At 40.4% G+C, this 23,582-nt stretch overlaps 1 protein-coding gene across 1 annotated transcript in view; it reads right to left on the minus strand.

The window, feature by feature from the left end:
- Positions 1-23,271, minus strand: part of PEBP4 (phosphatidylethanolamine binding protein 4) — a 263,686-nt gene extending 240,415 nt beyond the window's left edge. The window contains exons 1-3 of the mRNA XM_031950890.1: positions 23,170-23,271; positions 19,930-20,063; positions 17,679-17,808 (exon numbers count right to left, since the gene is read on the minus strand). Of these exons, the coding sequence (XP_031806750.1) occupies positions 17,679-17,808; positions 19,930-20,057 (258 nt within the window). The 5' untranslated portion in view covers positions 20,058-20,063; positions 23,170-23,271. The remainder of the gene's footprint in view (positions 1-17,678; positions 17,809-19,929; positions 20,064-23,169) is intronic.
- Between the last annotated feature and the right edge of the window lie 311 nt (positions 23,272-23,582).

A 23,582-nucleotide genomic window follows, 5' to 3' on the forward strand; every position in this document is an offset into this window, starting at 1 on the left:
AAAGAGATCTGGTGTGAGGAGTCAGGAAACTTGGACCTTGGTTCTCAAACTACAACACAGAATTCTAGATCATCAAAGATGACTGAAACTAGCTAATCCAACATCATCTTTTTACAGATATGGAAACTGAGGTTTGGAAAGAGGAAAGGGACTGACCTAGATCATACAAAGAGTTAGTAGTAGTAAAGTTAATATTAGACTCCAGATAACTCAGTCAAGTGCCTTTTTTTAAACTAACCCTCACTTTAGCTCTATGACTAGACAATGTCACTTCTCTTTCCATTTTCACATCCATAAAATGAAGGAAATTTATTAGATGATCTTTAAGGCTCTCCAGAAATCCTCTGGCTCTAATTTTAGCCAATTAAGTCAATTCCCATTAAGAAAAGGATTAAGATGTTTTCTCTCCTAAGTGATAATGAATTTTAATACAGGGCTTTTGAAAGCCTCAAAGGCCTTCAAAATGCAAAGAAATTACTCTAACAAGGAGATATCATCCATACTCTCTGATCCAGAGATTCCAGTACTAGTCATATATCTCAAAGAGGTCTCTGATAAAGTCTCCTATACACCAATTTTGATGAAAAACAAAACATGGTACATGAATACAATAAAATATTCTGTGCTGCTATAGGAAACAAAGACTATGATGAAAACAGAAACCCATAGGAAGACTTATTGAACTGATACAGAATGAAGTAAGCAAAGCTAAGAAAAAATAAACCATGACTACAGCAAAATAAATGAAAACAACTTCCACAAAATAATTGAAAGTCATTATTACAGATTTTCAAAGAACAAGCATGACACAAAGAATAGCTATATAAACGTAACTCCTACTCTTGTAGAGATAGGACATGGGTGTGGCACAATGTGTGTACTTGCAGGTTCTTTTTCCCTTTTTTTCTGATCATTTTTGTTGATTTTTTGGTCTCTTAAAAATATCCTTGGTTAAGTGGAATGACTTTCTAGGACATATATGGGAGAAACTATTATGAAAACAAAACATATTGCAATAAAAATTTATTTTTTAAAATTGAGGAAATATCAGCTAGGAAAATAATTTGAGGCAGAGGAGCTTTCCTAGGGAGTTTCCTTGCCCCTAGTTTTGCTATCATTTTCTCCCATATTATAGATGTCTACAAGCAAACAGGGTCTCTCTCATACTGGTGCCTTGGAAGACAAACATATTTATATCACTTAGTCAAAAATCAGAATCCTGAGTTTCTCTCCTGGTTATTTAATTGGTCCTGTCTCACTTCCCTCTGAAATAGCCAACTTCTAAAGTGGAAGAGGTCAAAGTCAAGTTCTTTTAACTCGACCCAGCTTTTCCTATCCAATATGAAACACAAACTATGTTCAACTATTGCTATCTGCTGGCAGTTTTTGTAATAGCAGCCATCGGAATGATAGAAGGTGATTACTAGGCTTCTCCCAGGGCTTCCTGCAGAACCCTTTTTTAAAGCATTTTTCAAACCAGGCGCAAGCTTCAAAAAACATACTCGGTCAAGAGCATAAAAAGCACTCAGACGTTGACCCCAATGGGTGCAGAGCTTCCAAAGCTGCTCCACTTGCGGAGTGGAGAGGAGGAGCAGGGCAAAGCTTACCTGGAGTACAGCAGCTGATGTAAAGAATCACAAGTAACATTTGGTAGCTTTTTATTTTCACTAAATATTCTTGCTAATGAGGTGTTAAACTCAGCTGTTTCTACGAGTATTTTTTCACTTACTTTCTGTAAGTGCCCTCTAAATTGTGGCACTCTGAGACAAAGCTCCATTTATGTCTCTGAGACATCAAGTCAAACCTACTAAGCTCTACCCTAATCGATAACTTCTTTTAGGCTCTCTTTTTTGCATCTTGCATATTATGTGGGGTGGAAATTGTAGGCTGAATTCTGCGTGAGAAACCTAAGGACATTTGAGAGGAAGGGCTCTAATATACAGAATGTAAGCTCCTTGAGGGAAGGAACAATTTCTTTTTTTTCCCTTATCCAGGAACTTAACACCAGTGTCTGCTGTTGTTGTTCACTTTTGTCTGACTCTTTGTGAGCCCATTTGGGTTTTTTTTGGCAAAGATACTGGAGTGGTTTGTCATTTCCTTCTCCAGCTCATTTTATAGATGAGGAAACTAAGGCAAACAGGATTAAATGAGTTACCCAGAAACTCACAACTAAACCAGATCTGAACTCGGAAAGCTGAATCTTCCTGACGCCAGTTTTGACACCCTATCCATTGTACCAACTAGCTACTCCCTGTACCAGTGCCTAAGCACAGAATAAATGCTTGCTTGTTGATTGATTGCTAATAACCTACAAATATTATCTGCTAAATAATAAATACTATTTGGTGGTATTAGTCACAAAATCCAAAAGTTCAGACAGATCTCAGCTTTGGAGATCTTTTATAAGAATTTCCTCTACAATATACTTGACAAGAAATTATTCAGATTTTTCATAAAGACTTCCAGTGAAAAGGGTTAAGACAGTGGAAGTGATACCTCTATTTTCTTTCCTCTTTCTTAACTCCCTAAAGTATGACTTTTGATCTCAACTTTCAACCTAAACTGTTCCCTTTAATGACTAATGTTCTCTTTACCAAATCTAATGACTTTCTCTCAGTCTTCATCTTTCTTGACCTATCTATAGCCGTTGACACAGTTGATTACCCTTTTTTTTATTCTTTCAGTTTTTCTGGCACTAGTCCCTCCTGGTCCGCTTCCTACCTGTTTGTGGGACTTTTTTTTTTCACTAGGTGTGGTTGTCTCACAAAGCTCTGTCCTTGGATCTCTTCTTTTTTTCCCTCTACTACTACACTCGAGGATCTCCTCTACTCCTACTGATTCAATTAATGATGATTACTTATCTAGCCCTAATCTCCAAGTTTAGCATCTCTTATAGACATCTGGATGGCCTGTAGATAACTCAAATTCAGCATGTCTGAAACCGAACCCATTATCTTTCCACTTAAATCTTCCGCTCTTCCTAACTTCCCTATTATTATGAAGGGAACCACCATCCTCCCAGAACTCAAGCTTGAAAAGGAGGTGTCATCCTTGATTCTTCAGTCTTTCTCACTTCCATATCCAATCTGTTGGCATGGTCTGTTGATTTTTACCTTTGCAACATCTCTGAAAAACACTTTTTCCCCCTTGACACTCCATCACCCTCACATCTGGATTATTCCTTCTGATTAGGCTTCCTGCCACAAGTCTGTCCTCACTCTGCTCCGACAGGTCTGACTATGTCAATCTCCTACTCAAAAACCTCTAGTGGCTCCCTTTCATCTCCAGGACCCAAATATAAAATCCTCTGCTTGGCATTCAATGTTCTTCATTACCTGGACCCCCACTTACAAGTATTCCTTCTAGTTTTTTTTATACCTTAAAGCCCCAGAGTATTTCAGATAAGTGCATTTACAATTAGTCAAATTTTCATTAAATTGATGCTTCTCTTCCCCAACCCCCCCAGATTCTCCTTCTGATCTGGTGATCCCCTATGCTTCAGTGGATGCCCCACAAGATGGTTCATGGAGAAAGAATACTGCTATTTCAAAGCTTGAAAGTTAACCCCAAATGACTGAAATGGCCAAATGACCCTTTAAAGCCTCCAATACTTTTCCAAAGCTACTTTTTTTATACCATCTTTTTCTTTCTCTAAGGAGAGAGGGCCAAGAGTCACTTCAGCATAACCGCCAAATATCTACTCCTCTGTGTCTCATTATAATGTAGCTCAGTCTTTGAAAAGTCTATAAACCTCTTCCAATATTCCCAGTAGATCTACTATTACCAGATTCCAAACACGAGAATAACCTCACACAGAAATTTGGCTACATAATTCTTTTTTTTTAAGTCAGGATGTAAACTCATTGAACTCGCCTTTCATGTCTGATGCTCCATCCGTTAAACATCCTACACAATTTTTCAAAGAAACATTATTTGATCTGAAAAAACATCTGCAGTAATGGTCAGGAACATGTTTTTCCTAGCATTAGAATTTATGCTTTGCATAAGCATTCAGTGATTTGTTTCTTCATCTATCTGTCCATTTATTGACTAACATTCATCATCTATCAGATGCTCTTCTCTTTCCAAGAAGACATTTGTGGGCCAATGTCTCTGATAGGGTCAATCTGAGTTCTTTCAGGGGAAACTAAGGTTCTTTTCAGTTTTAAATAAATCTGTGATCTTATGATCCTTGTCTACTGGGTACCTGGCAGCCTAAAGGTTCTCAATAAATGTCTCTCGGTGATGAGAATTGTGCTGAAAGGTCCACACGAACAAGCTTAAACCATTCCTACATTTGTTCATTCATTCAGCACTTATTGGGCACAGGTCAAACACGCTGCCAAGTCTCTCGACAATAAGAGTTCACTGCTGTTTTGGAAATGAGTTGTATGAACACATTTTCCGCCAGCCCTAACATGGTAGTAAGATAATGAGGACCAGCAAGGTGTTGTAGTTGAGTTCAGAATCAGAAAACCACTATTCTGCTAACACCTTTGATGGTAATTCAGTGTAAACTCTCAAGGAGGTCACTTCTCTCTGTACCTCAGTTTTCTCATCTACAGAATGGAGAGGTCAGACAATTTGGCTTCTAAGGTTCTTTCTAACACTTGATTTCTACATCATTATCTGGCTCCATTTTCTCACCTTGCTCCTGCATTTTGAGGGATTTTTTTCCCCTTTCACTAATGAAGGTAAATTACAGGTATATGGTATAACATGAAAAACCCCAGAATAAGAGTCACAGACTTCTAAATCCCAACTTTGCTACTAATTTTCTGTGTAACCCCATTGACCTTCCTCTGATTCTCATTTCCACCCATTTAAATTAAGGACTTCCATTCCCCCACCTCTACCTCTATCTTGTCTACCTTTTCAGATGGTAGTAAGGGATCAAATGAGATAAAATATTTTGTAAATTGGAAGGCAGAATTGATTCTTCAGAGGACCTCATCCTTTAGACTTTCCTTTTCTTTCTGTAGGAAGCAAATTTAATCCTAAAATAATGACTTAGTGCACAGCAACCTCTAGATCAACCTAGAATCAGGAAAAAATGAATTCAAATCTGGCTTCAAACAATTACAAACTGTGTGACCCTGGGCAAGTCACTTAATCCTGTTTGTCGCCATTTTCTCATTTGTAAAATGAACTGGAAAAGTAAATGGCAAAACACTTCTGCCAAGAAAACTTCAAATGGAGTCACAGAGATTTGAACACGGCAGAAATGAGTGAATAAGCAGAGCAACCTAACCTGAAAGAGAGGGCTCCCTGGATATATTTGGTAGGCAGGCCTATAATACCAAGAGCAAGGAGCATGAGTCATTTTGTGTCCCCATTTCATGACCCCTTTTGGGGTCCTTGCATCCCATGCTCCAGCTTCCTTGCACTCTTCAGTTTTTGCCTGAGTTACCTGGCCTCCTCTCTGGCTCCCATTCTGTGGGAAAGAATACAGTCCTATGATTATCTGCTCTGGGCAGATTCCTAGCTTCACCTTCCTGCTCCCTTCCTCTCAATTGATTTCCACGAAGGGTCTATAGATTGATCTCAGAGGTCAATGAACTTGAATGGGGAAAAAAACTTATAACTTTATTTTCACAAATCTTTGGTTTCCTTTGTAACATGATATATTTCATTTTATGCATTTAAAAGCATCTTTCTGAGAACCATAGGCTTCACCAGACCACCAAGGGGGTCTACTCCACAAAAAAGTTAAGGAACCCTACTTAAGTCAAACTATGAACACCTGAGGTCGTAGGTGTCCTGGAGTAGCTATTAGGAAGAAACTGCAAGTTCTATGAATCAAATTTTTTGAAATAAGGTTTCCTTATGTCCACCCTCCACTCAGTTGTTGAAGACTCTCTCCTCCTCAGATTACTTTGTATTTATTAACTTTGCATATATTTGGTATTTATACTTATTTGAGTATTTGTTGCTTCATTCTAGTGATACATGGAATCCTCCTGGGCATGAAAGATTTCCTTTTTGTCTTTCTATACATAGTACCTGGAACATAATAGATGCTCAATATATGTTAGTTGAATTAAAAAGAATTTTTTGATGGGAAAGTGATTTACCAACAGAAGTGATCGTCGTCACTAGCTCAGCTGCCCTTCTTACCTAGAACCTTTTGGAACCAAGGGTGGACGACCACTGAAGTGTTACTGGGGGGGTGGGGTTGGCTAAGGTCCAGGCTAAAGTCTGGGTCATGGAACAGAGCCAGACAGATTGACTGCAGCCTGGGCTGAGTCCAGGTCTTCTCTCCTTCACACCAAAGTCCAATAGAGGGAGCCAAGGAGCCACCATCCTTCCCCATTTAAGATGTTAAGGAATGGCAAGAAGAGCTTGAGACAGTGTTGCATCTCCCGCAGAGAACTGACTTAGGATTCCAGAAGACCTGCGTTCAAGTCCTATGTCTGACCCGTGCTGGGCAAGTCAATGAACCTCTCTGAGCTCCTCTCGGCAACTTTCTAAGACTAGAAAGGACTGAGTTATACTTTGGTAGAGGACTTCCCTCAAAGGAAACACTTGTCACAAGGCAAACTTAATGCTTGTTAACTGATTCAAGTCTTTTGACTTCAAGACCTTGTCTTTCCGTGACACAGTCTGTACTCTCGTTCTCCCAAAATAAATCAGTTTGAATCATGGAGTTTCTGAATCTCAAAGTTGGACCCCTGAGTTCAGCTAAGGGCTGACTACCTATTCCCGAACAGGACCTCCCCCTTTCATCCTGGAACCATACCAAATGAAGGGTCATCCAGGTTTTTGCTTGAGGATCTATGATGATGAGGAGCCTGTTTCACTTTTGGATAACTCCCATCATTAAATTTTTCTTTACAGCAAAATTAAGTCTGCCTATTTCCACTGGAATAAGCCCATTTTCTCTTTACTTGACAATTCTTCAAAATCTTGAAAATTGTTAATGTTTTCCTTTCCTTTGTCTGTTCTCCAAGCTAAACGCTCCCTCCCCCAGTTCTTATGTTGTTATGGCATGGACTCTTTACTATCCTGGTGGTCCTCTTCTAGATTATTTTCTAGTTCATCAATCACTAAGCATTTATTAAGTGTTTACTACATATCAGGTACTATACTAAACACCTGGAAGGCAGGTGCTTACCAAAAGAAAATAGACCCTTTTCTCAAGAAGCTTACATTATAATGATTGCTATAATGATATAATGATATAATGGTATATATGCATATTTACACACTTGTGTAGACATATATATGTATATATAAAACATACAAAATGAATAGAAAATAGTTTTGGAAGGGATCTTATTAGTGTTCTTTCTAAAATGGGACTCACAGAATTAAAGACAATATTCTAGATGTGGCCAAATCAGAGCAGAGTACAATTGAACTATCAGCTCCCCTGATCCTAGACATTATGCCTTTCAATACAATCTAAGATAAATATTTTAAACTGTCATATCAAGCCTGCTTTGGGTTTGCAATCCACAAAAACTTCTCTATCTGACCTCCGAACTATTCCTTCAGGTACAGGAAACACCATCTCTTTATTCTTAGCATTTTCTCTCACTAGCTATAATCCTACTTTCTGCAAGAAACCTTTCCTGGTCTTTCTTAATGCTAATGCCTATCTCTGAGACTATCCCCAATTTATCCTTGATGGCCATAGTTTGTATTCACATAGTTATTTGTGTTTTGTCTTCCCTCCCCCCATTAGATTATGAGCTCCTTGAAAACAAGATCTGTCATTTGTATTTCTTTATATTCCAAGCACTTAATACAGTTTTTTGGCATAATGTAGGTTCTTAATAGGGTTCAATGAGGTGGTACAGTGGGCCCCAAGTTAGGAAGTCTAGTTCAAATCCAGCCTCAGACTCTTAATGGCTGGGTGAATCTAGGCAAGTCACTTAACTCCTTTTTGCCTCAGTTTTTATCTGTAAAATGGAGACACACTGGATAAATAAATAACAAACCAGTCTCTCTACCAAGAAAGCCCCATGAGAACCTGATATAATTGAACAACAACAACAAAGGTACTTAATAAATTCTAGCTGACTTGACATTTTAGATGAAATGTTTCCTAGTCATACTTCTATACTGTGCTTCTGAAGTTTATTTATTTATTGCCTTTTTTTTTTTTGGTTGAGGGAATTGGGGTTAAGCGACTTGCTCAGGGTCACACAGCTAGGAAGTATTAAGTGTTTCAGGCCAGATTTGAACTCAGGGCTTCCGACTTCAGGGCTGGAGTTCTATCCACTGCACCAACTAGCTGCCCCAATTTATTTTTTTGATAAATAGTATTTTATTTTTTCCAGTTATATGTAAAGATTGTTTTCAACATCCATTTTTAAAATAAGATTTTTGAATTCCAAATGTTTCTCCCTCACTTCTATCTTATCAAACCTGCTTTGGACTTGCAATCCATAAAAATCATGACCTCCTCCTTTGGCAAGATCAGTCATAGGCTCAAGGCTATTCTTAAATCCAGATTCTTAAATCTGGACTTCATTTTGGCTCCATTCTTTGAGCAGCTCAGAGTCACTGCTGTTAGGCTGGACCTTCCTGTGTTATCCATAGAATATCTTTATATAGTATTTTAGAAAGGGCTTTTAAAAGTGCATCACTTTGACCCTCAGAATAATCCTGTGAAGTAGCAAATAGTATTATTCCCATTTTACAATTGAGGAAACTGAGCTGATTGAGGAAACTGAGCTGAACAAAAGAATGATTATTCAAATTCTTGCACCTTATAGAATCTCAGGTGTAGAATCAACCAGGCTTAAGTGTCAGGGTCAAAACTCAAATCCAGGCCTTCTGACTTCAGGGATCCTTGATGCTGCCACAGCATTGTTGCAAGGCACAAATAATGGATTAAAAAAAATGCTTAATTAGCGGGGAAATACTCTTCCAATATATGCATACATATGTATGTATTTGTAGCTATGTTTTCCATTGTGTGTGTTTCCTCTTTCCATGTGTTTCCAATCTGTCAGCTTAAGTGAGATGTGCTGCAATTTTTGCTTAGCCCTTGAAAAGGAGGGCTCCGCCAGTCACTAAGGCAGCTGCTGGAGAGACAAGGAGACTTTTCTAAGACAGCATAAATGTCTAAGCTGGTGGCCCAAGAATTTGAACATGACTTTCGGCCATTATTGCCCAAACCTGACTTTTGTGATTGATGAGGCATGTGACAAAATTTAGCAGGCTTTTCGCGTACTAGGTTGTCTTGTCATGAGTCAAACGGAGCTCAGCCCTTTCTCTTGGATGAAACAAGAGTCTGCCAGATCATTCCCCACCATTTCACACTAGCTTTTTCCTAGTCCCGATTGACCTTTGGGTACCAAATCAAACTACAAGTATTCATTAAACAACTATGCCAGCAACATGAAAAACAAAGGAGATATTTAGTTAAAACTTTGTTCCTGTCCTGATAAAGCTCCCAACCTAATGTACTAGGGAAAAGAGAGAGGGAACTGACCTGTTCTTGTTTTCTTTGCTTTTTTATCTGGAATAGCTGCCACATATTTTCTTTGGCTCTGGGGCCTTCCTTCCACCCTCAAAAACCTCTTTCCATTTAGTTAATTGTCTCAATCCAACTTTTTATCAAGCAAGTTTTGAGCCTTAAGGAAGCTCCTTCTCCCTGGAACTTAGATGCCTCATTTGTGTGTGATGAGGGACAGTCAGGGAGAAGGAACATATTCTCCTTGGGAAATACCCTCCCATAAGCCAGTACAGAGCAAAGGAGATGAGGATGCTATCCCCAAACAAACTTTGGTTGGAGGGAAGGTCTGCAGCAGACCTAGTGGGAGGCTGATCCACATGGGAAGATTTGGACAAAGAGACATAGCATGGAGAGGAGGAAAATGAGAAGTTAGGAACCTGGGCTGTCCTGTCTCCAATTCCTCCCAGCACTAGGAGGCTTTTCTACTTTCAGGCCAGGTAGCAATGGCTCAAGGCTCCCCGCTGTGATTCCCATCCCCAGTGCTCCATGACCACAAGATTCCAATTCATTGCAGATCTGGTGCTGAGATTTCATGCTTTCAGATCCAGAGGCTCCCAAGTGCCAATTGCTGAGCAAATTACCACCATCTCTTTAATCTTCTCCTAGGCTGCCGCGTACATAGTTATAACTAACGTCTATTTGACTCGCTTATGGTATCTGACTGAGCAGACTTAAAATCTACATTGGCTGCAAGTTTGGGAAGTAATTCAATAATGAGTCTAAGTTTTCACTGCTTGATTCTTATTTCTGGGAAGTCACCACCCAAGTGACTTTTCTAAACATAGAGATCATGTCACTCACACTCTCCTCCCCATTCTCCATTCTACTGAATAAACTCTAGTGACTCCTTCTAACCTCCAAGATCAGATACAAAGCCCTTTGTTTGCCAAATGCTAGGTATCTTTTATCAGTGGAAAGGATTTATTGCATGTGTGTGTCTCCATCAAGGTCCTGCCCCAGTGCCGCCTCCTACTTGGAAAGCATGTGAGTTCTGTGCCCAGATCTTGGAGCACTGAGCCCTTGTCGGAAACATCAAAGCTACCTCTTGGTCTTGCTGCACGCTTGGCTCCTTTTTGACTCGGCTTTATCTTTGACTTGCTGTGGGGAGACTTTATACAGGTCACTTCTCTAGCCTCACTTTCCTTTTTTTTTGTAAAGAGGCTGGTTGTGCTGTCTCTGAGACCCCCCCCCCCCCTTCAAAGTCCATTCCTGCGATGGTAAATAAATATTCACCAAATCCAACAGGATCTGCAGGGGTTCCGTGAAGTGCCAACGGGATGTGTCCTGTGCTCAGAAAGGCTTATGCTGCCATCTCGTGGAAGAATTGAAGGACTGTTGGCAAGCCTGGAGTTCTCAGAGACAAAGCTAGTGCCTAATTCTGTTCAGCCAGAGAAACAGGTCTTAGTCTCAGCTGCATGAGTCTCATGATCCTCCCTTAATAAAACATCACCTTTTGGCCCTGCTGATATCCTCATCTGACCACCTGTTTTAATCCTGTCCCTCAAATAAAACCACCTCTTCCATAAAGTCTTCCCTCATTCTTTCCAACCTAGATGCTCCCCTCCCCTCTCCACTAATTGTCAGGAGTGATTTCTTCTCCTCTGAAACCGCATAGCTTTGTGCTCCTTCCATGGTTTTATCACAGTCTAATTTGTATCCTAATCATTTAGACCCTTAAAAATAATTTTAACAATTTTTAACATCATTGTTAAGTTTTTGAGTTCCAAATTCTCTCCCTCCCTTCTCTCTCCCACCATAGTAATCTGTGTATATACATGTACAATAATGAATGTACAACATTTTCATACTAGTGGACAAAAAGAAACTTAAACAAAACAAAAAGAAAGAAAGAAAGAAAGAAAGAAAGAAAGAAAGAAAGAAAGAAAGAAAGAAAGAAAGAAAGAAAGAAAGGAAGGAAGGAAGGAAGGAAGGAAGGAAGGAAGAAAGGAAGGAAGGAAGAAAAGAAAGAAAGAAAGAAAGAAGGAAAGAAAGAAAAAGAGAGAAAGAAAGGAAATGAAGAAAAAAGAAAGAAAGGAAGGAAGGAAAGAAAAGAAAAGAAAAGAAAGAAAGAAAGAAAGAAAAAGAAAGAAAGAAAGAAAGAAAGAAAGAAAGAAAGAAAAAGAAAGAAGGAAAGAAAGAAAGAAAGAAGAAAAGAAAGAAAGAAAGAAAGAAAGAAAGAAAGAAAGAAAGAAAGAAAGAAAGAAAGAAAGAAAAAGAAAGAAGGAAAGAAAATGGGAAATAGTATGGTTTGGTCTGTATTCTGATACCATCAGTTCTATCTCTGAAGGTTTTCATCATGAATTCTTTGGAACTATCTTGGATCACTGTATTCTGAGAATAGAGAAATCATTCACAGTTGTTCATCATACAATATTGTTATTACTGTGTACAATGTTCTCCTGGTTTTGCTCAATTCACTCAATATCAATATCAATTCAAATAAGTCTTTTAAGGTTTTTCTGAAATCATCCTGTTCATCATTTCTGATAGTGTAATAATATTCCTTTATAATCATATGCCACAACTTGCTCAGCCATTTCCCAATTGATGGGCATCCCCTTAATTTCCAGTTTTTAGATACCACTAACAAAACTGCTAATAAATATTTTTGTACTAATAGCTTTCAGCTCCCACCTTTAAAAAAAATCTCTTTTGGATAGTGACATACTAGTGGTATTTCTGGATCAAAGAATATGTGCAATTTGATAACGCTTTAGATGTGATTAGATCAGTTAACAAGAGTGCTTCAGTATCTCAGTATTTCCACACCCTCTCCAACATTTATTGTTTTTCTTTTTTTTTATCATAATAGACAATTTGATAGGTGTGGGATTGTATCACAGAGTTGTTTTAATGTGTATTTCTTTAATCAACAATGATTTAGAGCATTTTTTCATACAACTATAGATAGATTTGATTGCTTTATCTGAAAAGTGCCTGTTCATATTCTTTGACTATTTATCAATTGGGGAATGAGTTGTATTCTTATTTGATTCAGTTTTCTATATATTTGGGAAATGAGGCCTTTAATCAGAGATACTTGTGTAAAAATCCTCCCCCTTCCCAGTTTCTTGCTTTCCTTCTAATTTTGGTTGCATTGGTTTTGTTTGTGCAACTAACTAAGCTCTTTGAAGCCAAGTTAATAGAGATATGGATAAATGAAGCATATGTTAGACTTACTACATGCTGGCATACCCTACCTTCAAGAAATTTACATTCAAATAGGAGGATGTAATCCATCATAGGGTGCTTTGTTAGCATTCCTTATGTCTTATGTGGCAATACGCATAGTCCTTATCCATTGAAGTTACCCAAGATATATTTAAATTGGATTGAAATGATATATTTGAAGCTCATCTCTGAGTGCAATTTCAGTGATTTATTGTGATGGAGAATTGATCCTGGGTTCTTGGAACCCGGATGGCCTCAGCCCTTGTAGTTTCTACGCAGTTGGAAAGGACCAGCCTAGGTTTGGAAAACGCTCTCATTAGGATGGACTGAAGTCAAAACATCTCTCAAAACATGCATCCAGGAACAGAGTGTTTACAATGATCACACATCCTAATAAAATCAAGGATTCTTAAAGGAAGAATAAGGCATAGGAAAGCCACATTTTCTTCTATTCTTGTACTTTTTATATTACTTTGTGTTAGAACTTCACAAATGACATCCCATCAGAAATCCAGCTCCCCAAACCCTAAAATCCCTAAGTCTTCTCTCTCTCTCTCTCTCTCTCTCTCTCTCTCTCTCTCCCCCCCCCCCCCCCCCCTCCCCCCCCCCCCCCCCCCCCCCCCCCCCCACCTAGGAACTGACTTGCTGATGAGTACTCATATATCAGACTTCAAATCCCTCATACTCTGTACTGAGCCCACAACCTCCATTTCTTCCATTTTTTTCTCTTGATTATCCTAATGAATGACCTGGCCGGAAAGAAGCTGAGGGTTTCAGGTTAACAAGTCCATTGCCCCTTGGCTGTTGGCTAAATTGGGGACTTCAAGAGTCCTGAACAAGGTCCCATGTCGCTCTTTCTGTGGCAGCCTCCCTCCGCATACTAGGTGCCTGCTGTTTCTGAAGTTTCCAAGGTCTTTAGAAGCTATGGAGAGATATAGTTGCCTCTCAAGGACAGTTGTCACTGGCCGCGCTGCCATGCCATTCTCTTGCAAAAGATGGAGCCAAGTTTTGTACATAGACTTCTGGACTTAATTTCCCAAGGTGCAGCTGTCTGGCCACATGGGTGAACCAAGGGTCACGGAATTACTGAAAACCGGCACACTTTTGGGACAAGTCTGAAACATGTCTGAGACACGCTGCAAATGGCCGCATAGATAACCGAGGCACACTTTCCTAGGGCCAATAACTAACACACAGAGTACACGCGGGCCAATAATTACCATTGACCATTCATGGTAGAAGAATGAGCCATGGTGGTGAACCGGTTATCCTGAGATTGATTCTGCTTGATAAAGCTTGATAAAGCTCATGTTTATGATGAGAGGGAAGGACAAAGCCCAAGACAGGGAGATGGGGAGTTGAAAATGCAATACCTATGCTCAAAAGGGGTTGCAATTTGCTTTTGATTTCCATTCAGTAAATGTATTTAACATATAAGAATTCTTTAGGAATACACTGAGAAGGAAAGTGAGAAAATTAACAGATAAGGCGATAAGCCCTAAGAAAAGTGAGTTATATCTGGATTTATCTGTTAGCCTACATTTAAAACAACCAGGGCACCAGGGAGGCTAGAGTAGCGAGGGGCTTCCTGCTCCTGCACAATGGGCAGTAAGCTAGAGAATCACTCTTTAGCCCAGGCAGGTACAGCCACTGAGCAGTTTGGTCAGCGCTATAACCTCTAGGGAGGTTTGGCTGAAACTTCATTCCCAGGGAATGCTCAGTGTCTTCATGGGACAGAGGGAGAGAAAAAAGTGCTTCCCAGGCTAAGAGCAGAATCAGCTTGGCCAAAGTTCCAAAACTTGTCTAGGAGATGTAAGGTTAGAGTTGGGGAGAGGGAGAAAGTAAAAGTCCTCTCAGCCACTTCCACTGAATAAAATAGGATATGAGTAGATACCACTACACGTTTCCCTACACAGTGTAGTCATTTGACTTTTATACCTATGCTAACTGAGAAGATTTCATAGTGCTCCTGCTTTTAAAACATCAGAAAAAAATAAGGGACCCTAGGTAGTACAGTGGATAGAGTGGAGCCGGGGGACCCCAAATCAACTCTAGGCTCAGATACTTAAATCTGTGTGACCCTGGGCAAGTCACAACCTTAGTTTCCTCATCTGTAAAATGAGATCAATAATGGTGGAAAGACTGAATTAGCGTTTGGTACGAGGCGCAAACACCAGCCGGATTAAGTTGGGGCAGGCTCATCACCAAGGTAGTCCCAGAGAGGTGAACTGGGGGCAAAGGGGGAAATAGACACCCTGATGCTCTAAGTCAGGGGTCCTCAAACTACAGCCTGCAGGCCAGATGCAGCAGCTGAGGACGATTATCCCCCTCACCAGGGCTATGAAGTTTCTTTATTTAAAGGCCCACAAAACAAAGTTTTTGTTTTAACTATAGTCCGGCCCTCCAACAGTCTGAGGGACAGTGAACTGGCCCCTTATTTAAAAAGTTTGAGGACCCCTGCCGTAAGTCATATTTGCTAATTTAAAGGAAATTGTGGTCAGGACCAATGGAGGAAGTCTGACTTTAATGAAATTATATATCTCTCTGCCCCCGGACTGCTCTTAGCTAAATCTCAGTCATCTCTTAATTCGTGGCCTAAAATGCCGAGCCTCTGACTTTCTTGCCAATGCCAGACCCTCAGCTCCCTCGGCTCAGAAGTCTACTGTTGTTGCTCAGTCGTGTCCAACTCTTCATGATCCCATTTTGGGTTTCCTTGGCAAAGATACTGGAATAGTTTCCCATTTCCTTCACTTTATTTTTACAGATGATTAAAACTGAGACAAATGAGGTTAAGTGGATTGACCAGGGTCACAGAGCTAGTAAGGGTCTTTGAATGCACAAAGAGGAATCTTCCAAACTCCAGGCTGGCACCTGTACTTCCTAGGTGCCCCCCCAGAGACCTGAAGGTCATCTCTGATTGGCTAGCCTCCTCTCCCACTGTTGCCCCTGCAAGAGATGGAAGCTCTGGATTAAGGGAGCTGGATCCATGCTGCCACTTCCCCTTGTGTGTTCTTCTGACACTGGTGATTGGTAGTGGGACACTTGTCTGTGATGAAGGGCAGAGGATGAAGCTGCTGCTGAATCTGAGGGACTGTGGGAGCTGAGAACTTTTGTAAGGATATGGAAACAGGGACTCAGTCTGGTTTTAAGGTGGTGCTTGGGGAGAGGGTATGTGGGGGTGCATCTCTGGGTAACTTAAGGGAACATTTTGGGCAATGGAGCAAGGATAGCCAGAGAGTTCAAAGGGTACCTTTGGGAAATATGGGAGTTTTGAAGCATTAGGGCAGCAGGCAAAAGCAGATGAACCCAGCTCATGAAAAACAGACTGGCAAAAGCAAGTTCACATTGAGTCCTAATGCTAATACCTACAGAGGGATTTTTGTTGTTGGGGTCCATGGCATCAAAGTGCTAGTGGATCTTTATATAGGAAAAGAGAATGGCTGAGATGGGCATGGGATGGGGGTGGGTGGGATAAAGAGCTGACTCAGAACCAGAATAGAACATTAAGTAACCCCAGGCTCTAGCCTTTTTCCCCCTTTCCATTTTGAACCACTTAACACATAAGTTGTCCCTTTATTAGGAAAATAAAACAATATAAATATTCAAAACCAACAACAATAGCAACAAGATAATAGCTATCCAAAGTCCATATAAAGGCCTGACTCCCCAGTATATGGACCAGGCCCTAAATTAAACATTTCCTCATGTGAATCCTTGGTCCATAAGATCCTTTGATCTGAGAACTAGAGACTGACAATTTCTAAAAATCTCTCGCAATTTAATGCTCTTTTTGAACCCAGAGACACAATTGTCCAATAATCCTATTCAATTATACCAACTCAGTTTTCCTCAGTAGGAATCTTTGAGTTCAAAGGGCATTCTCATCCAGAACCCAGTCTCAAATGGGCCCCATTCAGAAAGAATAAATCTTTAAAACCAGGTTCTTGTATATTATCAAACTCCACCAAACCAAGGGAAAGACAAGGAAATGGCGCTCAGGAGAGGAACCCAAAGTTTATCAAACTCTAAAATAGGTCACAAAGGTCTCTTATCCTAGATTTCCCAGAAGCATCAGCTCATCTTGCCATTTCCCAGAAACACAATGATTTCCCCTATATCTTGATTTCCTAATATTCACAGACTACTTTTGCCCTACAAACCAAGGACAGTTTTGGGAACAAGATGATGCTACTTGATGCTCAGTTCCTGTAGCAAATCCTCATAATGTTTCCACCTAAGTCATCACAGTTATACTCTACATCATATCAGAACACATCTCTTATGGTTCTGGCCAAGGGTCAAGATAAACCTCACCATTTCACCAAAATGAAGAACGGTAGCTTTCCATTTTCTAAGATTATGGACAATACCATCCTTGATGGTAAGAAAGTCACTGGCTGGCCCATCTCTGCTTTCTAAGTGTTTTCCTTTTTACAAAGTCAAAAAGCAGAGTAAAAAATTCTTGGGGGAAAATTTTTGGAGCTTCTAAAAAGTGCATCTAACCACCTGAGGCAGGTAATGCCTCTTATTTCACCAGGTCTTGGCATTGGGGGAAAATAAAAAAGCCAAAGTGGGTAGGGTGGGCAGGGGTGTGGGTGAGAGTGGGAGGTGTTTGATTTCCAGATTTGTTCATATCATTGGCTTCTTAGAATCCCTCATCCTGGTCTTCAGACTGAGAAAAGTTGGCTGTCCAGGGCAAACCACCCCTATATTTGAAATATATCTCTTCCTCCCAACTTTTCATTGTCCAAAGGCTTTGAACATTCCTTATAATGCATAAAACTGGTGTCACCTTAAACTCCCCTTGTGCCACAGAGACCAGGGCTTTCCAGTATTATAAAAATGTGCAAGTGTAAGAAGCTATATTCAAAAGTATCCTTCACTGCACCCCCTGCACATTTCACCCAAGGCTTTGCCTGCCTCTGTTGGTCTTTAAGGAATGAGGGTGGCAGTCAGCCACCTGAGATGCCACACTGCCCATGGCAGGCTGATGACAGTAACAGTGCTGATCACTTCCCCCATGGTCCAGTGCACTCACCTCATTAGCCTGGGAGTATTTGATGGAAGGTTTGCCCCAACTGCCTATCTTCTGTCTGAAGTTGTTACAGTCAGGGACATACATGCAGCCAATGTCCCCTATCTCTGGGTAGATGACATTGAGGTTGCCCCTGCAGAGAAGAAGAGTGACACACAAAGAGAGACAGAAACAGAGAGAGAAAGACAGAGAGAGAGAGAGAAAAAGGAGAGAGAGAAAGAGAGAGAGGAGAGAGAGAGAGAGAGAGAGAGAGAGAGAGAGAGAGAGAGAGAGAGAGAGAGAGAGAGAGAGAAGGTCATTGGACATCCGGTTTCCAAAGATATTAGAAGCATTACAAGGCTGCAGCTTAGGAACACAAGAATGGGTCTAGAGTTTAAAAACCCAAGTTAAAAACAATCAGGTTCCATTTTCAAACCTAAGGAAATAGAAAAGGAAGGGAATGAGCATTTGTACTGCACCTATTATGTGCCAGGCTCTGTATTAAGCCTTTTTTTTTTTTTTAAACAAATATCTCATTTGATCCTCACAAAAATCTTGGGAATAGGCTCTATTATGATTCCTGTTTCACATGTATAGGACTGCTTGCCATCTTTGGGGAGAGGGTGGAGGGAGGGAGGGGAAAAATAGGAACAGAAGTGAGTGCAAGGGATAATGTTGTAAAAAATTACCCTGGCATGGGTTCTGTCAATAAAAAGTTATTTAGTTAAAAAAAATTAAAAAATAAAGAAAAAAAATGATTCCTGTTTCACAGTTAAGAAAAATGAGGCAAGACAGAGGTTAAATGACTTGCTGTGGATCATGCTAAGTATCTCAAGCTGGATTTGAATGCAGGTCTTTGTGACTTCAGATCTACCACTGTGCCATCTAGTTGCCTCTATTCATGTTTTTCTTTTCTTTTTTAAATAAAATTAATTGCAGGATATCTTTAAATGGGATTTGGTCTATAAGAGCCTAGTCTCTTCATGGATTATTTTAGGAACAAATAAAATATAGAGGTCTGGGAATATATACAGGCACAGAAGGTAGCTGTCCAGCTGGTATGATTTGGGGGTAAGATGCTAGGAAAGTCTCCAGCAATATTCTTCAAGTTGTCTGAAATTAAACAGGAGCTCCTTCCTTTAAGAACGAACTTTGAAGAAAAATTTTTAAAAATAAATTTTTTAAATAAAATTTTTTAAGTTTTTTAAAAAAATAAAATTAATAAATTAAAAATAAATTTTAAAAATAAAAATACATTTTTAAAAAGAGAAAGAACAAGCTTTGGCTATCATTTACTTTCCCTTTTAAATCATATATTTCAATCAGGCAAGAAGGCAGGAGCCCATTAAGTCAAGAATGGCAGAGTATAAATAAATGACCTGCCTTATCAGATTACTTTCTCCCTGGACAGATAGTGATAAAAGATCTAGGAGCTCTAGTTCTTTTCCATTTAAGCAGATTTGCTTACTGAATCAATGCTTAGCGGAAAGTAAAGTTTCTTTTTCAAAGACCAAGGCCTACTGTGCAGAGGGAAAGGGAGTGTTAACACCCTGCAGGAACTCTTGGGAGACTGTGTTCTACCAGATTTTTGGCCCGTGAAGTACACACTGACCTTGCCTAGTTTTGCCCAACTTTATTTCTTTTAATCTTTTTTTAAAAATCCTGAGTAAAATGCCAGCCTCAGCATTTCGGGTTCATGGCTTGTAAGGGCCAGTCTCCTGCGGCTACGACTATAGCCCTTTCCCCTATTTGGCCCTTGGTTATGTTGAAGTGTTCTGTCCTCTGGCCAAAATAAAAGTTATGTCTATGTTCTTCTTTGAAGAGAGGAGGGATGAGTTCAAGGCCTAATGAATGTCATAGTAAAAAAAAAAAAACATTAATCCTCATTCAGGGAAGAAGGTCGTTTTTCAGAGAACTAAATTTTGTTGCAATGAGGGATTTTGTCTTACTGGTTCATGACACCTTTCTCCACTCATCAGAGAAGGGAGAAGAGAGTCCTAGTTATAAACCAGCTACTTCCAGACAACAAGCCACTCAGGTCCAGGAAAAAAAATTAATAGTATTCTTAGCTAAGGTGACCCACAGGCTAGATCCCCTAAGATCATATCTTTTTCCCCTTGGACTGTTCAGCCAACGTGACCTAGAATCAGGGAATCTTGCCCCTGACTTCAGGAGAATCCCCTCCCTTGGTCCCCTCCCCAGAACAAATGCCCAAATCCCATCCTGACCCTTCTTTTCTTCAACCCCGCCTCCCACCTATGCGGGTTCTACTCACGTGCAAAATAAAGCATCCCCTTGGGAGATCACCTGGTAGACACACATCCTATCTCCATTCTTTGGTAAATGGCCAGGGGCCATCCCCAGCAGGCCGGACATGAGGCTCACTGCTATTAGCAGCTTCATTGCCACCTGTAACAAGACAAAAATTTAGTTTTAGAGAAATATCAGTCTTCCCCTCCCAGGGATCTCTTTCCACCTCCTCTAAACCAAGTAGCCAACGTCTGCCCTGGAAGGGAGTTAGACTAAGACAAAAGCAACCTTTTCTATTCAGCTCTTAGTCACTGGGGAGGTAAACAGTGCAGTTGGGCAGGTTCCAAGCAGGATCCAATTTGCAACACTACTTTCCTGACCCTGCCTCAGCCCCTGCGGCCTCCAGCATGGAGCTTTGCTTTCATTGTATTTCTGGCTGCACAGCCAGATAGCCAAGGCTCTTATATAATCTGCCCGTCCTCCCTCCTTGGCCTGCCCCCATGCTTCTCCTTAGCCATTGGGCTGAGAGCTAACATTCCTTGGCCTTGAGGCTGTCAGGCAGAAGCCCTGCCTACTTCTCTTAGAAGCTGGTGACCCTAGAGTGGACCGTGGGAAGAGGGGAGGGACATTCACTGGAACAAGGCACTTGCTCCATTTTTTAAACTATTAGTGCAATCTGATGTGGTCATTCCCTTTAACCGACTCCTGCCTCTTCCTGAGGTAGGTAAAGTCGAGTAGATAAGAATCACTTTTCAAACTTTTATTTCTCTAATCCCATCCTTCGAGCCACTACCAGATTAATCTCCCCCTAATGCAGAATTCAAATTACTTCATCCCTTGGCTCCAAAGCTTTCAATAGTTCTCCCTGCCTCCAGGACTGGAAATTAGGAAAATCTGAATTCAAATCTGGCCTCAGACATTTTCTGGCTGTGTGATCTCAGGCAAATCATTTAATTTCTGCCTCAGTTTCCTCATCTGTAAAATGGGGATAATAGTAACATCTCTCAGGGTTGTTGTGAGTATCAAATGGATAATATTTATAAAATATTTTGCAAACCTTAAAGTATTGTAGAAATGCTTTTATCATCATCACATCATATATTATTATTATTACTGAATGCAATCCAAATTTTTAATCTGGTATTCAAAGCCTTTTTCTAGCTTAATCTCACCACCCTTTCTCTCCCTTTCTCCCCCTGCCCATATGTACTTTTGCTCTGTCTATATAGGACCCTAAGTAGAGTCCTTATTCATCAATATGTCTCATATTTCCTAAAGTAAGAACTAAGCTGTCAATTTAATGACAAGCTCATATTAAGTCCCTCCTATACATGAAACATTGTACTAGGGTAGGGAGAAAATGACAATAAAAAATACCTACTTTAAAAGTATTTACATCTAATGGCTGAGATAGACACAACCTTTTAAATAGATAAACAAATAGAAGTTCATTTTAGAAAGGTAAGAACATTAATAATTAAACGGAGCAAGGTAAAGGCTTCCCTGAAGAAACAAACCTTAGTTGAGCTTTGAAGGAAGTATTTTAAGAGACAAAGAATTGGATTCTATAGTCACTGAAAAAGAAAGGGGAAGGAATAAACCTTTATGTAGCACCTACTATGTGTCAGGCATTGTGTTACGTGCTTTGCAAATATTATCTCATTTGTTCTTTATACCAACTTTGGAAGGTTATTATCACTGATTTACCTTTGAGGAAACTGAGGCAAACAACTTAAGTGACTTGCCCAGAGTCACACAGCTAAAAAGCTGAACTCAGATCTTTCTGTCTCCAGGCCCAGAGCTCTATCCACTGTACTACCTGACCCATGAAATGGGTTTATTCTCAGTGGGAAAGCAAAATGAGGACTCAGGAGCTCTTGACAAAATAAAGCTAGGGAGGACATATAGAGGGGAGGCTGAAGTATAGGTACAGCTAGGAGTGAGATTTTGGGTAAATCACTTTCCTAATCTGGACCTTGGTTTCCTTATCATTTCTAAAGTTTCTACCACGTCTGGTGTAATGGAAATCTCAGGATGCTTTTCATATTTAAACCAAATGCAAAGAAGCAAAAAAGGGGAAAATATTAATCTCTTATCTATTCCATACTAACAAACTTACTGAGCTCCATTTCTTCATCTGCAAAAAGGTGAGGGGGATGTTTTACAGAGGGGGAAACTGAGAAGCAAAGTTTTCTTAAAAGGGGGCACCAGATTGACAAGTTTTGTTGTTGAGCTAATGAACTAGGTACATAGTACCATAGTACAATGGGTGCTGTGTACCTCATAAGGCTGCTGCAAGGGAAAACACTTAACGGTACCATGGAAATGTTAGCTATTATTAAGTGATCCTTGTGGTATCTATGGAAGTTTGTGTTTATTTTTTGGATTCAGCAAAAGCTGTATACCTGTGTTTAAGTTAGCTAGTGGGGGAGGAGATGTTCTACAGATGAAGGAACTTCCTAAAGGGGGGGCCAGAAAAAAGGGGGATGAGTTAAAAGGCCACTTGTCACAGTAGGTGCTCAGTCAGGCTGTCTAGAGAAGAACTCAGCATCCTTCAGGGCCTCTCTGGTGCGCTTTAGCTGCTTTGAGGACACTGGGCCTCTTTTCTCCAGATGTGCCCAGATGTGGAACCCCACAAGCCAACATCTAGGCCTGGGCAAACTTTCTGTGTAGATACAAACCATATTGATGAATGCATCTCCTCTAGAAACTTAAGGATTCTGAGAACAAATCCATGGCCTTCCCTGAGAGGGAGATCCAATGTCATCGTACCGAAATATAAGGTGGGTGTAAATACTTTCAGACATATTTGTCTCCTCTTCCAGGCTCTGAAGCCCTTTGTGAGAAGGGAAGAATTGAGTTTACTAGCCCAACTTGGCCACATATTTAGCTAGCATCTCTTTTCAAAGGCTTGAGGCCCTTTATTATAGGTATGAACACTTCTCCAAATAAATATAAGGCAGGGAGTGTGTGGGGATAATTCTACATATTTCATGCAGGGGGACATTGAAGCACTAAGAGGGGATAAGATTTTATTTTTCCAAGCCTGTCAGAAATAGGAGCATATAGAATTCAGAGCTCTTGAGATTAGCATCAAAGGATTCGGAGCTGCTAGTCTCAGCTAGTAGTTAGAACAACTCCAGGGACCTACCCAAGGCAGAATGAGGCAAGGGGGAGTCCGTGTAAGAAGATCTGGTCCCTGAGGGCAGCTTGGGTGTACCTGTGGAACCTGAGCCGGAGAAGGTGGGGATACCCGTCTTTCTACCTTGGATCCCTCCGTTTGGGCCGCTGTGTGGACTGGCAAGCTTCCTGTAGAAGTAGGCAGGTGGCCAACATTGAGGAAAGGCCCCTGAGAACCTGTGTGACAGTTGGTCGTTAATGAGGGAGCTCTGAGGGTTCTACAAAGATTCTCTGTAACTGTATAGCTGGGCTAGAGAGACAGGAAGGAGGTGGTAGGCAGGAGGTCAAACTCCTGACCTGGAATTACTAGGAAAAGAAGGATGGATGGATTTTCTAAGCATTTTCTCTCCTATGTGCCCAGGTTAAGATCTTACTACTGTTTAAGGTACCTGGAGGAAGGGAAAGAGACAGAAAAATTTAGAGACTTAGAAAAAGATATAGAAAGATAAATGCTTAGAGGAAGAAACTCAAGAGAGACAGAAAGAAATAAGAGGGGCA

Source organism: Sarcophilus harrisii, chromosome 2 (assembly GCF_902635505.1).
Source record: "Sarcophilus harrisii chromosome 2, mSarHar1.11, whole genome shotgun sequence".
Lineage (NCBI taxonomy): Eukaryota > Metazoa > Chordata > Mammalia > Dasyuromorphia > Dasyuridae > Sarcophilus > Sarcophilus harrisii.